General features: G+C 40.2%; 1 protein-coding gene across 1 annotated transcript in view; it reads right to left on the bottom strand.

The window, feature by feature from the left end:
• Positions 1 to 1,045: 1,045 nt before the first annotated feature.
• Positions 1,046 to 16,580, bottom strand: part of LOC103638720 (transcription initiation factor TFIID subunit 1) — a 29,975-nt gene continuing 14,440 nt past the window's right edge. Inside the window, exons 11-21 of the mRNA XM_008661557.2 lie at positions 15,421 to 15,757; positions 14,445 to 14,651; positions 14,249 to 14,341; positions 13,203 to 13,409; positions 10,123 to 10,326; positions 4,117 to 4,600; positions 3,874 to 4,043; positions 3,642 to 3,761; positions 3,053 to 3,106; positions 2,018 to 2,959; positions 1,046 to 1,727 (exon numbers count right to left, since the gene is read on the bottom strand). Of these exons, the coding sequence (XP_008659779.1) occupies positions 1,380 to 1,727; positions 2,018 to 2,959; positions 3,053 to 3,106; positions 3,642 to 3,761; positions 3,874 to 4,043; positions 4,117 to 4,600; positions 10,123 to 10,326; positions 13,203 to 13,409; positions 14,249 to 14,341; positions 14,445 to 14,651; positions 15,421 to 15,757 (3,166 nt within the window). The 3' untranslated portion in view covers positions 1,046 to 1,379. The remainder of the gene's footprint in view (positions 1,728 to 2,017; positions 2,960 to 3,052; positions 3,107 to 3,641; positions 3,762 to 3,873; positions 4,044 to 4,116; positions 4,601 to 10,122; positions 10,327 to 13,202; positions 13,410 to 14,248; positions 14,342 to 14,444; positions 14,652 to 15,420; positions 15,758 to 16,580) is intronic.

Below are 16,580 nucleotides of genomic sequence, written 5' to 3'. Positions count from 1 at the left end.
CGGAGTGTGAGCCCTCACTCGGACCTGTTTAGGTCCAGCCCTCTGCGTGAGCCTGGTCAAAACATAGGCTCGTAAGTCAGTGACCGGACGTGAACGTAACTGTAGAGTATCTGCTTCCATCGTTGTTACTTTGGCATCCACGCCAGACGTTCGATTAAAGACGTAACCACATGCCGCCAAGTGATGCATCATATTATCAGGGCCGGGCCAAGGCACATGCGAGTCGTATGCTCGCACAGGGCCTCCAAAAATTGAGAGCCTCAAAACTTAGTAGATGTATATATTTTAGTTTTATGATCTTCTACACATGTTAATATATAGCACATATTTTTCTCCCTACCATACCACTGCGCTGAAGCGAAACTATCGAGCGCTCCACTAAAGAATAAATCTTCATAGAATCTTAACATATCTGTCCGCGTGAATGAAGTTCTCTAAATTAAAGCTACTAAATTCATATTTGTGTTCTACTATGATAAAAAAGACGTATTATTTAGCCACAATAGCATTCGAGAGTGAAGCTTTGGAGAAGATCGAATATAAGCATATTGTACAAATTTTCTTTAAAACCCACCAAAAGAACTATGTTATTTAAATAAAATAGAAATGTTTCTTTAGATATTCTATTGAAATATATATTACTGTAACTTGCAGATTGTTATTACTGATTTTTAGATTTGCAGCCCCTCACAAAAAATGAGGATTGACTCCACCCGCAGCAGTAATAACACAACTAAAACATTATCTGGTGGACCTGCAGGTGAAATCAATCCTCATTTTTTGTAAGGGGCTGCAAACATTCTGGTTTGCAGCCGACTGCACCAAATTTTTTTCCTAGATTTGCCACAGAGCCTCAAATTTCTTTGGCCCGACCCTGCATATTATATTTATATCAGATGGCTCAGACACAGAGGCGCCTTGGTCACTTCAACATGTTTGGAAAAAAAATTGTCCATCAGCTTTGCGGTTCAGGGTTCAATGCATATACACCTCCAGATAAGAAATAAGGTTCAAGTTGGAAGAAAGTGTGCACACAGGCCCGTGCTTGATTCACGCTGCAATTGAAACGCCATTCCATATCATATCAAATACTGCAACACAATCGGATTATTGGACCGATATATGCCATGTATATGGACATGATTACATTCTACATTTTTACAACATGAGGCCATTGAGTGGCTAACCTAGACATTTTGTACTTCCACTACCTCTCAACACAATACCAACAGAAGCTGGCTGGATTCGGGATCACATGTAGATTGCTGCTAGGCCCAAAAAATGTACAACCTTTTCCCCTCCTACAGATCAGAAGATAGATACATCATCTATGTTAGGATATAGCAAGATCCAAATGCTAAATCTAGCTTTTTATATTGCTACTCGATAGCATCTTCCGCCTCGGTGAGCAGATCTGCGTTTTCGTAAAGCAGATGGTCGCAGACCTCCATGAGCTCGTCAGCAAGCGGAGGGATGTGAGGATAGCGAGTGTCGTTGTATATGTGTGCATTGAGTTGTATCTGTGCTACGTCGTGCCTGAATTCATCCCTGTTTCTGTACACCATCTTTCTCACCTTGTCCCTGATGGTACCAAGATCCATTGGGTACCGTATGATATCAAGGTAATCAGAAGCTTCTTTCTTTGTCACTGGTTTTAAAAACAGCAGTGATCCACTCAAACCCCGCAAGTGATCAACTACTTTTTCCAATATGTTGGAGAGCTCAACCTGCACAGTGCAATTTATCAGTTTGTATAGAAAAAGTTTGGCAAAATCAAATTGTGGTACAAATACTAAAACAAGTGGGTGGACAGAAATTTACTCAAATTTTAAAATACAAGACATATACTAGCTTTTGCCATCTTGTTTCAAAATCCTTTTGTGCGTTTATTTCAATGATATTTTCTCGATATATCCTCAACAGGCAAGAGGCAAGGCATTAACACAGGCCACTATTGTCATTTTCCAAAGCACTTGCAATACAGTTAAACATATAGCTGAAAGCTAAGAAAATGTACCTCTCCTCCTCTGCGACGCTTGGCAGATGATGCATATCCAACCACAGGAGCTGGACTAGATCGTTTTAGTGCTCGATGTCTTTCAGGTACCCTCCTGTCATTTCTGTATGGCCTGTGATCAAGTAAGTCATCATCTTTGAATTCATGTTTTTTCTTTTTCTTGTTTTTCTTTTTTGCCTTTAGATGATCTTCCTCCCTTGATGCATATATCGTAGCATCAAAGAGCCTTGCTTGTGGCATTTCTCTTCGCTCCTCAAAATCTCTCCAGGATCTTTCATTTTCCATTGTGGCTTTGCTTATTTTTCCTTCCAGACCCAGCCTCCTCCCATGTGAGGAATTCACCTGGCTGGGTTCCCCACCAACCCAATGATCATCCTCTCTACTTTTATCCTCAAAACTCGACAATTCTACAATTTTTCTTGTCTTTCTGGTGGGTTCCTGAACACTCCTAGATTCAACATGTCTTTGCTGGTCTATGCCTTTAGGCTGCTTGATGGTGATCTTTTTGCGAGGTACATCCTTTTCTTCAGCAGGAGGCCGAAATACAACAGATGGCTTTGGAGTGTCAGGAGGGAAATCATCAGACTTCATCTTATTAGGTATCACTATCTTGTTTACCTTTCCGGTAGATCTACTGTCTGTAACATCCATGACACGTTTATCAGAAACGAGTGAAACGGAGACTGACATGTTCCTCTCCAAGGATTTATCAGGTGCCCCTACTTTGAACTTTACTGGGACAGATTTTGTCTTCTCAATACCTTCTGGCCCTTCAGTTTCAGTAACTTCAGAGGAAACTTTTGTTATCAACCTTTTAGGTGTCTTTGCTTGCAAATGGTTTATATCCATAGAGTTGGGCTTAACTGAATTAGCATCCATTTCTGACATTTCTGGATCCTCCCGATACTTAGGGCACAGTTTGTTAGTCCGCATATGCCCAACCTATACAACAGCAAGAGACAGACAAAATAAGGCATGGAACATAATAAAAATTTCCAGAAGAGCGCAGGCAACAAATTGCTTTACTGAGCCTACCTGACTACAGGCTCCACAAACAAGACTATCCCCTCTTGCACCCTGTTTCTTTTCCTGAAAATATGGAAAATCATGCCACATAAGACCCACAATAGCAAAGACCAGATCAGCTTATACATTAATCACACGTTTGAGAAAGAAAGCTTCTCTATGAATCATTGAACTAACACAAATTCAAATTTTAGAATTTTAGCACCATACTTCCAACCTAATATATTTATAGGCACAATAGCAAACCAATTTCCAGTGGCACTGAATGACAGCAATACCTTAAACTGCCACCATATTACAAATACAAACATGTGCATTTTGATTTCCATCTTAGATTAACACCCATCACTGCTTCTGCATGAAGCCTGATGGAAAGGAAAACACCACAAGTGCAACACAAATGACGTACCAAATATCATTATACCATATATAAGTATATAAGAACACACACCCATATAAAACATTTTTTTTCGCACTTAGCACTGGTAGAGTGTCTAATATTAAAATAAGTACAAGGGGAAAAAACTGATTCAAGTCGACAAACAAAAATATTCATGTGGATAGAACTTCTTTTATCATAGTCATGTTTTGGGCTTACCTTAGGTCCATCCTTTCCTGGAACACTTTTCTTTTTAACTAGAACAGTCTCATTTACATCGAGTGCCATCTTTGGTTTTAGTTTTGAGGACAAACCACCCTCAACAAAAGAATTTTCAACCTGTATGTAGTAAGATGAATAACATAATTACAGATTATTTCTGCCAGAATAACAATAAATCAAAGGTACAGGACAATGAAGACCAGGCCCAGAACCTCAGATAGACTAATACCTCTTTTCCTTCTCTTGGTGTGTTCTCCTTTGGGGTTAATGCACCAGCATAACCAGATGATTTGATCGTTTGCCCAGTCTTACTCTGCTTCATTTTATTGGCAACTAAAGAGGTGCCACAATTTGTCAATTCCACAGGCTGTTTTTTCCTCTTCACATCATTGCCATCGTCTGCATCGTAAGAGGCCATAAATCAAATGCCTGAGGGATCGTTTTTGCAAAGAACATAGAAGAAAATAACTACCTTCAAGTAGTTTCTTTGCCAGAGAAGCCTCTGTTTCATCATCTTCAATTTCCTTGTTAATTTGGGCTTGCGTAGAGCACCTTCTCATTTTAAGTCCTCTCATTCCATCTGCTTTGTCAATTCTCAAGTCTGCTGTACTAGTATCCTCATCATCAAATTCTTCTGCGTCTAGCAAGTTCTCAAGATCCCCAGCAAATGAGTCTAGATCACTGTGAGCTTCTGTGTCACTGGCATTGTCATCACCATCTAAAGCTGAAAGTGACTGAACTTGTCTGTCCCAAATTTCCTGACATTTCTCCCTAGTTTGCTGCTGAAGTTGCAGAAAAGACATCCTTTGTCCACGTGCAAACTTACTAACAGGAATTTCATCGATAGTAATTCCCGATGCAGCTTGCTCACTTGAAAGCTTCCTCACCATAGCGATCCGATGCCACCTTGTTAATTTATCAATTTGCTCTTCAGGTACGCCAAATTTTAGCAGCAACTACACATAGCAGTGCATCGATTATTTAGTGAAAAGAGTATAAAGGTGGAATAAATGAAGGACATGCATCACATGCCAAGCTTTGTAGGTGGTCACTGGATTTCCTTTTCACCAAGAACGGGTGCAGATTTTAGCAATATGCTTTGTGATCAATGATAAATGATACACCATATATTCTATTATAATTACTTCCTTCGAATTCTGATATGTGATATAATAAAAAAAGCTCAACCTGCAGGGGGAACGATAGCTCCCGAGCATTGAAGTAAGAAAACCTTCTCACACAAGTCGAGAAAATCCCCGAACCACTACTACACCCATGCACCGCAGCCCATGTGAAAACAACCACAACCGAGGTCGGGCCTTAGACCTGTGCTTTGGCGTGAGACAGACGAGGGGATTTTTTTAACCCCAGCTTGAAATTCGCTTGCACGGGTAGTCGAACTTAGGACATGAGAAGTGCTACTCAGACAACCTAACCAACTCAGCTAGAGGCCATATCAATGAACCAGGCTGAATGCAAACTATGTAATGGCTGGAATAAGTTTCTGTTTCCTAAAAAGATTCACAAATTTCATTCTCAAAAGTATTACACGTGCACTACAGGAAGCTCAGTCTAGCTCGATTGAGGGTGTGAATGTCACCTAGTTCACGTCCTCATCAAGGTGAGTTTGAGTGCCTACTTTCTTGTTAACATAAAGTCATCTAGTTCCTGCTAGGTTGGTCGTTAATCACTTATCACTCATACACTATAATTTTAAAGCACAAAATGGCAGGAGTTTTCCTTCAAATAAGGTAGGAAAAGTAGACATCATACACTATAATGCAATAATGAAAGAAATCATAGATGTCTGCTCCAACGGTAGTGAAAGTCAGTATGCCAAAATCCCACTATGTCTATGGCATATGGGAGTAGGTTCCACATGTTATTGTATAAGTTAACACTGTAAAGGCAAAATGAGAATTGTTTTCATTTATGGAGACAAGTGTTTCTTTTTCAGAGGACCCAAATGTGGCTTGCATAAAACAATGATCCCCAAATAAGTAATGCCAGAGACCATCAAATATCAATACACACTCTATATGCTCATACTGAAGCATGTTCCATGGTATTAGGGGCTTTTTTGTAGCCTCCTAAGCAAGATTCCCGCCAGGCATTGATCATAGCCCCAGGCCCCTGAGAAATTACAGGCTAGGGGGGACGCCCAAGCCAGGCAGTCTTGCCTGGGAAACACACTCTTAGACATGCCTGTTAGAATAGAATGTGCTCGTTTATCAAGCTACAACCATATCATATTAGGGGTCCACACGGTTGTTCTATACTCCCTCCGTCTCAGGATATAAGGCGTAACCACTTTTTATTTTTGTCTCACAATATAAGGCGTGCTCTCTCTATGCATACGTATATCGATGCAGTGATATAGAGACAATTAAATGCATTTCTTGGTCTTTGAACCAGAGGTGGTTACGCCTTATATACTGGGACGGAGGGAGTAATAGAGGAAGACCTTAACTGACTCTGATTAAAGATAGGATAGAATCAGGTTTGATCTGTCCCAGATATAGAATAGAAGTCGGTTAAGGTAGCTGCACCCGAGTTGAACTCCTGATGGCAGTATTCTGCCCTATATATACTCAACCCCATCGACCTAATAGGTCAGAGCGAACACTTAAACCTAGTGACGTGTTTTCTTACATGGTATCAGAAATGGTCAAGGTCTTCCTTTATTATGGAACAATCATGTAGACCCTTGATCTGATATAACTATAGCATGATATACAAGCACATTCTATTCTAACATCCATCTATCCACCTCCAGAACCCTATCCGACGATAACAACTCTTCATGGTGTCTACCACAATCTCTGTTGTGTTAAGGCCTCTCCTAGGGCAATACATGAAGCTTACCAAGAACAACTTCGTGCTCTAGAAGACACCAAGACTGCTACTGCAGACACTCATATGGTGTAGACACCAACTGGTACCTCGACACAGCTGCGACTGATCACATCATATCTGATCTAGACAAGCTGATGGCCTACAACAAGTACAAGGGCAAAAACCAGATCATCACAGCCAACGGGGCAGGTATAAAAATTAAGAACATTGCCTCTGTGAAAATCTTGCATCTCAATAATGTCTCACATGTTTCTCATGCTACAGAGAATCTAGTTTCTGTCCATTAGTCTTCCAAAGATAACTGTCTCCCTTGAATATTTTCCTTATCATTTTCTAAAGATTTGGGCACGAGAAAGGTTATGCTTTGTGATAGATGTGAAGATGGTCTTTATCCATTACCAAGCCTCCGGCGAGGGGCTCTTAGTGTCATCAAGATGTCCCCTCACTGGTGGCATAGTCGTTTTGGTCAATCGTTCTTTCAAATGGTTGAGAATTTTGTCAGTCAAAATAAAATTTCTAGTTATAGTGACTCAGAAGAACCAATCTATAATGCTTCAAATGTATCTATCTTTGACACCAGGGGCAATTGTAATACAACTGATCATTCGTTTCCTAATGATTTATCTGCTAATGCTCATGCTACTGAAGAAGTTTTTGGAGATTCTAGTAACAGGCATGACAAAGAAGGTGAGACAGATGTTCGGGTGTCAACTAATGCAGCAACACCTTCTACGCAGGGTGTGCTGCCCTCTGACCATATGTTATCAGCACCTAGACTAGCTGTTTAGATGCGTGTTGCTCCGCATCTCTATTATCAGTGTCTGTTTAAAACAGAAGATAATGACTTGTTAGAAGCATCTTTAGGACCTGCAATATCCCATGTCCGTGCTCCACCATCACCAGCACGGTAGGAGTAGCCACCATGGGGCTTTGTTTCCATAGGAGCATGTAACACCCATTCCACTCCCGGACCGGCTGTACTTATTCCTAACAGCACTCTAGGATCATATATCATCCACACAGACCAACACGAGTCTTTTGTGCGCACTTTGTCCTCATTCATGTGCACCCGGGAAAACTTCCCGGTCGGTTACCCATCCCAAAATTGCTGCTGGCCAAGCACGCTTAAGCCAGAGGTTCTTTCGAGACAGACTTCCAAAAAAAAGAGGCGCCTTGTTGGTATGAGTAATCTATTAATTCTATTAAACCTTTGGCCCAAGATATCACCATCCACTGGGGCCAGGATATCACAAAGTAGGAGCTTCAGAGGCTGGCACTTTATCATCAGACACATCAGCACCTGTTTACACAGATCAGAGGCCTCATACAGAACTTAAAGATGGTAAAATTTCTCACGTTCGATATAGCTAACTAACTACTATAGGGGAACTTCTGTCTGAAGCTTTGGCTGATGAAAATTGGAACTTTGGAAGGATGCTATGGATATAGAATTTGATGCACAGATGAAAAATGATCCTTGATATCTAGTTCCTTCTGGTAGTGCCAAGAATGTTATAGATTATAAGTGGGTCTATGGAATAGAACGAAAAACAAATGGAAGATAAGATAGATATAAAGCCAGGCTGGTGGCCAAAGGCTTTAAGCAGCGATATGACAGAGATTATGAGGAAACCTTCAGTCTTACGGTTAAGGCAACTACCATCAGGATCATTCTATCGTTAGCAGTTTCTAGAGGATGAACATTGAGGCAACTTGATGTTCAAAATGTGCTTCACTGCTTCTTTCATTATATTTTGGAGGAAGTCTACATGAGACAACCACTAGACTAAAAATCCTAAAATCATTTGGTAGAACCCACTAAAAGCTGCTAAAAGTTCTTCCATATATATTTTCATAGTTCCATCCAAAAGCCGCAAAAGGCCCTGTTTGGCACAACTTATTTTCAGCTTCTTCACAAATTTAAGCAGAAATTCTGTCAAACAACCAGCTTCTGCAGCAGCTTATCAGTTCAGCTGCTTCTCATAATACACTAAAAGCAGCCAACAAGCAGAAGCTACTTTTCACCAGCTTCTCAGATAAGCTGCTTTTTCAACAAGCAAGCAGCTATGCCAAACAGGGCCAAAAGCATGTCCAGAGGTGCTTTCAGTTTTGCACTGCGAGAAAGTCGGCTTTTAGAAAAAGTTGCTTCCTGGATCCAGCACTTTGGTTTGGCTTTTAACTTTTAGGGGGCAAAAGCTAAAGCCAAACCAAACACACCCTAAGACAACCTAGTTATGTCCGCAAGCTGGGCAAAGCTATTTATAGCCTGAAGCAAGCTCTCGGGACTTGGTATTCTCGACTTAGTGAGAAATTGCTGCACCTAGGCTTTTAGGCTTCAAAGGCAGACACTTCTTTGTTCTTTTTACATCAAGGGAGATGATACTATATTCCTTTTGGCCTATGTTGATGACAACATTGTTGTTAGCTCTTCACAGGATGCTATTAATGCTATGCTTAAAGAGTTGAGGCTGATTTTTGCGTTGAAAGAACTAGGGCAGCTGCACTGCTTTCTTGGCATTGAGGTTTAGACAACTGATGATGATATTCATTTGTCTCTGACTAAGTATGCTTCAGATTTGCTTAATAGAGTTGGAATGATGAATTGCAAACCCACCACAACTCCACTCAGTACTTCAAAGAAATTGAGGGTTCGTGAAGACGAGTTACTAGAGCCAGAAGATGCAAGGTACAAGAGCATTGTGAATGCCATACAATACTTGACTCTAACACGATCTGATTTAAGTTCTTCAATCAATAAGGTGCCAGTTTTTGCATGCACCTACCACTCATCATTGGAGTGCTGCAAAGAGGAATCTCATATATGTCAAGTTTACCCTTGAACATGGTCTAAAAATTATAAACTCTCAATCTATGCTTGTGAGTGCCTTTTCTGACACAGATTGGGCTAGTGACATTGATGATAGACATTCTAAAGGAGGTTTTGCAATATATCTTATAAGAATTTGGTGTCTTGGTATGCTTGCAAGCACTCCACAAGCTCAAGGTCAAGTACTGAAGTTGGATATAAAGCTATAGCCAACGCCACTGCAAATTTGATGTGGGTGCAGTCCCTTTTACAAGAGATGAAGGTTTCTTGTCCTCCTGCTACAAGCATTTGGTGTCACAATATTGGAGCAACCTATCTTTTTTGTGAAAGAAGAGTAGCTAGAGGACTTTTTTGGTCGTCACAATATTGGAGCAACCTATCTTAGCAGAAGCTAGCTTTATTTAGAGACAATCTTAACTTGTGCAAGTTATGATTGAGAGGATGCTAGAATAGAATGTGCTTGTATATCAAGCTACAGCCATATCAGATTAGGGGTCCACATGGTTGTTCTATAATAGAGGAAACCAAATCTAATTAAAGATAGAATATAATCAGGTTTGATCTGTCCTAGAGATAGCAGAGTTAGAATAGGAGTCGGTTAAGGTAGTTGTACCCACTACCCAGGTTGGGCTCCATGTTTGTAATTCTGATGCCAGTATTCTACCCTATATATATTCAGCCCCCTTCGACCTAATAGGTCAAGACGAACAGATTAAACCCAGTGCCATGTTTTCTTACAATGCCAATATCTCCAAAGCCAAGCAATGTTTCCTACAGGAATTAGTACAACGGTACCTCACGGGCTGCATCCATGCTCAATCTGCGGAGATCAGCATCAGTGCCAGTTACAGTGGTACCCTTTGCAGCAGCTGACTTCTTCTTGAGCACTGAATTGGAGGCAGGTGCTTTTGGTGCTACTCGCACATAGCTGAATCCTAACCCACGACCAGATGGATCTCCAACACCAGTGATTTCTAATCTTTCTATATTTTCTCTGTCCTGCATGCACCAAAGAGAATTTGATTAAAATCATGAAAATGTATACCAAAAAAGTAGGGAGCAAGGAAAAATAGCATCATACTCCTGCGTCCAAAAATGGTAAGCGTATTAGACCAAAAGAAAAGTCATACAAAATAGATTTTGACCATTAATCTTGTCTTATAATATAAAGTCAGCAGCTAAAATATCAAAATCATCTTAGAGGCATTTTTTAACACAAATCTATTGTTGTAAATATTATGATCTAGAATTTCATACAATTTGACTAATTGTTGGTCAAAATTTATAATGTTTTATATTTTCTATTATCTAATATGATTACCATTTTTTGGATGGAGTATATCTTTACATTTCACATTTAGGAAAAAACGACAGATAGACATGCATTCGAACATACATAAGCCAACCAAACTAGGAGTGCCATCCTTTAACTTTGCACAAATAGAAACGCTACCAATATATCTGTTTGCAAACCTCTGTCCCTTCTCTATGCTGCAGAGCTGGATGCCGCGCTGCTATAGATATTGCTGCCTGATCTGTCAGGGGAGTGTCAAGTGACATGGGCAATCTTCTTCTCTCTTCCACTCAGTGCCATGTTTCTACCACTTCTAACACACCTCACCTGAAATAACCTTAATTCTCTAACCCCCCCCCCAATCTATCTTGCTGGGTACTAGGCCCACCCATTTTCTGATATACAGGACAATGGAGGTCCAAAACCGACTGCTCATATGGTCTGTTGCTGATTGGAGAGAGCATACATCCTACCAGTGGGCAGTGGCAGACTGGAAGTTATACACCCAGAACCCAAATAAAAAAAACAGTTGGAACTTGCGTTCCTGAGATCATAGCTGTGTTACACGGGAGGACGAGAACCAAGACCCCGGCGCTTGGGCGCCATTGTCTTAGAGTTAGGGTTGTAGGAGGAAGGCTGATCTGGGAGGGCCGCGGAACAGTACCCTGGATGAACAGTAATGGCTTGTTTAGCTCCAAATCAGCATATAGAGCCTTCTTCATTGGGACTGAAACCTTTGAGCCATGGAAAAGGATTTGGAAGAGCCGGGCAGCCCCTAAGTGTAGAGTCTTTATTTGGCTTGCTATAAACAATAAATGTTGGGACAGCAGACAGGCTTCAAAAGAGAGGTTTGGACTATCCTGAAAGTTGTGCTCTGTGTGACCAAGAAGATGAGACTGTACAACATATTCTAACAAATTGTGTCTTCACAAGGCAGTTTTGGCACAATATCCTAGCTCCAATTGGGCTGTCCTCGGTGGCCCCAAAGAGGAGAGATCTATACTTTGCTGAATGGGTGGAGGAAAGCAGCAGCTAGGATTCCTAAAAGCAAGTGAAAGGGTTTTAATAGTGTTGTCATTCTGGGAGCTTGGAGCCTTTGGAAGCATAGAAACAGGTGTATTTTTGATGGAGCTAGGCCCCGGCCTCCTTGGAGTCTGAGCTTAGAGAGGAGCTGCACCTTTGGTTTTTGGCAGGAGCCAAGAACTTGCGTGCTCTTTTTGATCCTGGTTAGAGGAAGGTAATCCCCCCCCCCCCCCTCGATCTTTTGAGGGGCTGGAGTGCTGGGTGTGAGTCCGTGTTTTGTTTTCAGGCCTTCTTTTCTTTCTATTAATATAATGATACACAGCTCTCTTGCGTATTCGAGAAAAAAAGAACTCCACTTTGCAAACAGTACAGTCTACAGTGCAAAACAGTGTTTTTTGGTAAACTATGGGTAGACTGGTTCAGACGGTCTAAGGGCCTCTATATAAGGCATATACAACCCACAGTATCCATCTAAGATTCTAACTTACCAAACCAAGCATTATGTATCCATATCCATCTAGGACTCCAACTTACCAAACCAATCTATATGTATCCATCTAGGACTCTAACTTAACAGACCATTCTACAATATTTTAAAACTAATCTAGAAAAACAAGGGAACTTAGCCAACCGGGGGGATGGGGGGTATGTTGCCTGACATATTGAATGCTGACCATAACAACAACATATTTTGTAGTTTAATAAAGTCAACAAAGTTCAGAACTTTTTTTGGAAAAAGAAACACCAGGAAAACTGAATCTGGCTCACTGCAGGACAAATTTATTCAACCTTTAAGCATATGGAATCACTAGACTTCTCCAGAGCTTAATTTATAATTCTTGTAACGCTAGATCTCTATTACTTCTCCAGTAGCTCAGCCCAAATGGAATAAAAAATACCCATCTCATATAGACTAAGTTACCCAGTGGGCAAGGGGAATCGCCATGGAGTCGGCTGACTTTTCTGGACCATGTCACATCCAAGGATCAACAGGCCGAGGGGGGTATTCAATATAAATCAACTGACATAGGAAATGCGTATCATTTCATTAATAGGAGAAAAAAGGAATACAAAAAAACTCATACACACACACAACCCGAGACCCACACACACCCTCACACAAGGACTAAAAACATCCGCGCCTGTTACAAGGGAAACACGACCAGGGCATGGCAGCTACTAATTACCTCGGACGCGCAGGAGAGCTGTGTATCATTTCATTAATAGGAGAAAAAAGGAATACAAAAAACTCATACACACACACAACCCGAGACCCCACACACCCTCACACAAGGACTAAAAACATCCGCGCCTGTTACAAGGGAAACACGAGCAGGGCATGGCAGCTACTAATTACCCTGTACAAGTTTTCTTTCTGTTGATACCAAATAGTGATCCTTATCTCCCGATATTAATCGGGAATGAATACATATGAAGGTTATCTGTAGTCTCTCTAAAGCATAGAGTGCATCAATGAACTGATACTGAATAAAACTAGTGATGTTCCGGATTACTGAATACTTGAGTAAAACACCATATGAGACAAAAAGTAAGGTACCTGATTAGTACAAGCGACGAAATTACTTGTAAGATTCCAGCTAGTGATTTGCAGTTCCCTCTCGATATGTGATGCAGCAGCAAGCTCAATAGCCTCATCAGGAAGCTGATTCATGGCAGAAGCCAATCCAACAGGCTGAGTAAGCTTCAGAATTCCTAAGCGCTTGAGACGATACAAACCAGCTTGCATACTTTCATAACAGCAAACCTGGATAATGATATTTTAGTTGAGTCGTCGTCATATTTTCGGATTGAAAAGAGAACTGTTATTAAACACCAAGTCAAGAAGGTAAGGCAACCTTCAAAGAATAAACCTCATTATTTAGGTATTGGTGCTTTCAATAGAACTTTCTATAAGAAAAATATATTCTCAGTCAACTTACTCTGATGACCCAATTTTTAAAGACATTTCATCCTATAGATTTGGAAATGTGGGTATGGCATAATAACCAGCGCTTGTGGTCCATATATAAGCCAGCACAGCGTAATAAGCACTCGCATTTCCACGACGTGCAAAATAAAGCATTTCTTCAAAAGATAAAGCTTGTCATCCAGTTCTGTTGTTGTATTGGCGATTGACAAAAGACTTGACAGGTTTTTAGTGAAAGGAGCGTTGAAAAGGTTTGGAGCGACAGCATGCAAGACCTTTGAAGCATGATAGTTGTTGTCAAAGTTGGTGCCATTTAGTCTTGGTAGATGTTTGGTTCTTAGTTGTGATAGTTGCTTAGTTGGTTAGCAGGAGTATGAGTTGTTTAGTGGTTTGGCCATTTCATTTTAGTTGGCTCATTGTTTGTTTTTCTGAGCGGCTAGTGGTGTTGAGTTTGTCCTTGGAGAACTTCTGTTGTTTTAGTAGTTGTGTTTGGGGGAGATGTTGTTGGGTTTTTGGGCCTGGTTTCCCTAAAAGAACTGGACCAATACTTCTTTCTGTTTCTTCTTCTGATAAAACTTGTAGCAACGCTTTTGCCATCCTTTCGTGGAAAAAACATGTCAACAAGAAACAATTGATTGAGATTAACATGAGGGCAATAATAATTTGCAGAAACTCACACTTTCTGGCGTCAATAATCTCCTCAGTTCTTCTTCTGATGGAACCCGGAAATCAGGTCTCTGTGTCCAGAAAAAATGCCCCTTTGGTCCTTTCTGTAAGGAAGTGCAGGAGATCATTAAATATGGTTGAATAAGAGTCCAGAATAAAAATATACAGATAAAGAAACTATGAATAAAATGTGTGATAGACAGATACCTTCAAATCTGCACAATGCTTCAATCGTTTTTTCACTATGGCTTCTGTCAGAGGACTTTGTATGGGTAACTCGTCAGCTCGAATCTGAGGAATAGCATCAGGCCTCTCTCTAGCACGAAACTCACGATAAACATATGCAAGAACTCGGTTCAGAAGATAATTTTGCATGTTCTTAGTCCCTGGTGAAAAGACTTCCATATGAGGTTCCTGCAAGAAACCATGACTATTATCCTAGGGATGAAATCGTTAAAGCTCCAATACAGAACAGCTCCTAAACACTGATGATTTATTTCCAATGTATTGTTCTAACAACAGCAGAAAATGGCAAGAACTCGAGGAGTATTCTTGACACAAAAAAACAAAAAACTCAAGGAGTATTATATTTGTTTGAAAAAAAAGTGGATACAGAACATAGTTTCTTCAAATTTTACGCAGAAATCAATAACCATATACCAGTCATATTTGTAATGCTCACGTTCAGATATTCTCATGTACTTCTGTTCTCACATGCTGACAACAAACTGCCAACGTGTAGGATCATTCAACAAATGCATGACATGCTAAAACTGCGCCAAAGAAGCTTCTAAACATGCAACACACTACAATACTACATTACTGAACTTCATAGCAGATTTTATCAATAAAAGAAATTGAATTTCCCTGCCAAGCATAAATGCAAAACATGATGGACGAGAGCTATCTCTACCACTGTAACAAAGGAATATCCAATGTTTCAGCTATGTTCACTAAAGCTGTAAAGCCTAAAGGTCCCACACAGAAACAATCACAAGCTAAACCTAAGCAATGAATATTTCAGAACATGGTCTGCAGTGCAAAGCTTGGGAATGCACCACAGCGGAGAATTCAGTGAGGGGATCATATCCTTGACAATATGAAAAACTTCAGATAGGGAAGGGTTGGAAACATTGCACATCCTGCTTATACAGAACATAGTATTTCAGGCACCAGAGCTTACTTGTTGGCCAACAACATATAGCTTGTCAATGCGACGGAGGGAAAGAGCCCCTTTGGCTGAACGAACTAATAAGTAATCAGTTGGTGCAACCTTATGGGGAAATACAGGTGATCTATACATGTTTGTTTCAAGACAAGATTGGTGGGACCCAGAATGTATCTCTCCTAGAAAAGGGGATTTATCAGCAGGATCAATTGCAAGCACTGTGCCCAGTCCATCACTGTTGTTTCGCAGTGATGCAGCTGTCTGATCAGTAGGGGTAGTTTTCTGGTAATATGTACAGAGACGGGCTCCCATTCCTGCATTCGAGAGAAGCAAAGGTCTCTCTTCACAATATCTGCACTCAGGGCAATAAACAACAGATGAATTACTACAGTGGCGAAAAAACATAATCAAAATTTGACAATGTGCATAACCAACATAGCCTTGCACATATAAACATAATGATAAGCACTTGGCCAAAATAGAAGTAAAAAGAATAAAAAAATCACTGTAAAGTATCAGAGCTCTTAGCCTACCCCAACTTGCTTGGGACTAAAAGGCTTTGTAGTAGTTGTTGATGTTGTAAAGTATCAGAGCTCTCTATTCACAGTATCTACAGTCATGTGTTAATAACACATGTGCTACCATGATAGAAAGTCCCAATACCAACAAGCAAATCACAATTCACAAGCAGAAATACCTACCCAAGAAGCTACCTCCCATATACTCCCTCCATTACTGTAAGGTGCATCATCTAAAAGTTCAAACATTGTAATTCCTCCACCCAAAAATATAAGCCATCATTTGACTGTCTAAGTTCAAGTTTAGTCTATAAATTAATATAAGGATCTATGATGTATGTGATCAAATCATAGAAAATCCGTTGGAGTAGTATTCAAAGGTACATAGAATTGTGACTTAGTAACTATTAATAAAATATTATAAATCTCAACCAAAGTTTGCAACACTATCAGTACAGCTATGTGATGAAGTAACTTCTAGCTAATAAGTCGGTTGACTATATATGAGTTCAATGAGATACAAAACTGGTAGAAAAAATCCATATTTCAATGTGAATTCTTATAGTTACAATTTTGTAGGTCATAAATAATTCAAGAGATATCTATGACCAAATTTCAACTAACAGACCATGGCACATCAAAAGTTGTGTAATACCA

This window comes from Zea mays, chromosome 9, assembly GCF_902167145.1.
Source record: "Zea mays cultivar B73 chromosome 9, Zm-B73-REFERENCE-NAM-5.0, whole genome shotgun sequence".
NCBI lineage: Eukaryota > Viridiplantae > Streptophyta > Magnoliopsida > Poales > Poaceae > Zea > Zea mays.
Note: the sequence above shows the minus strand (reverse complement) of the source record. Positions and strands in the feature narration are given on the sequence as shown.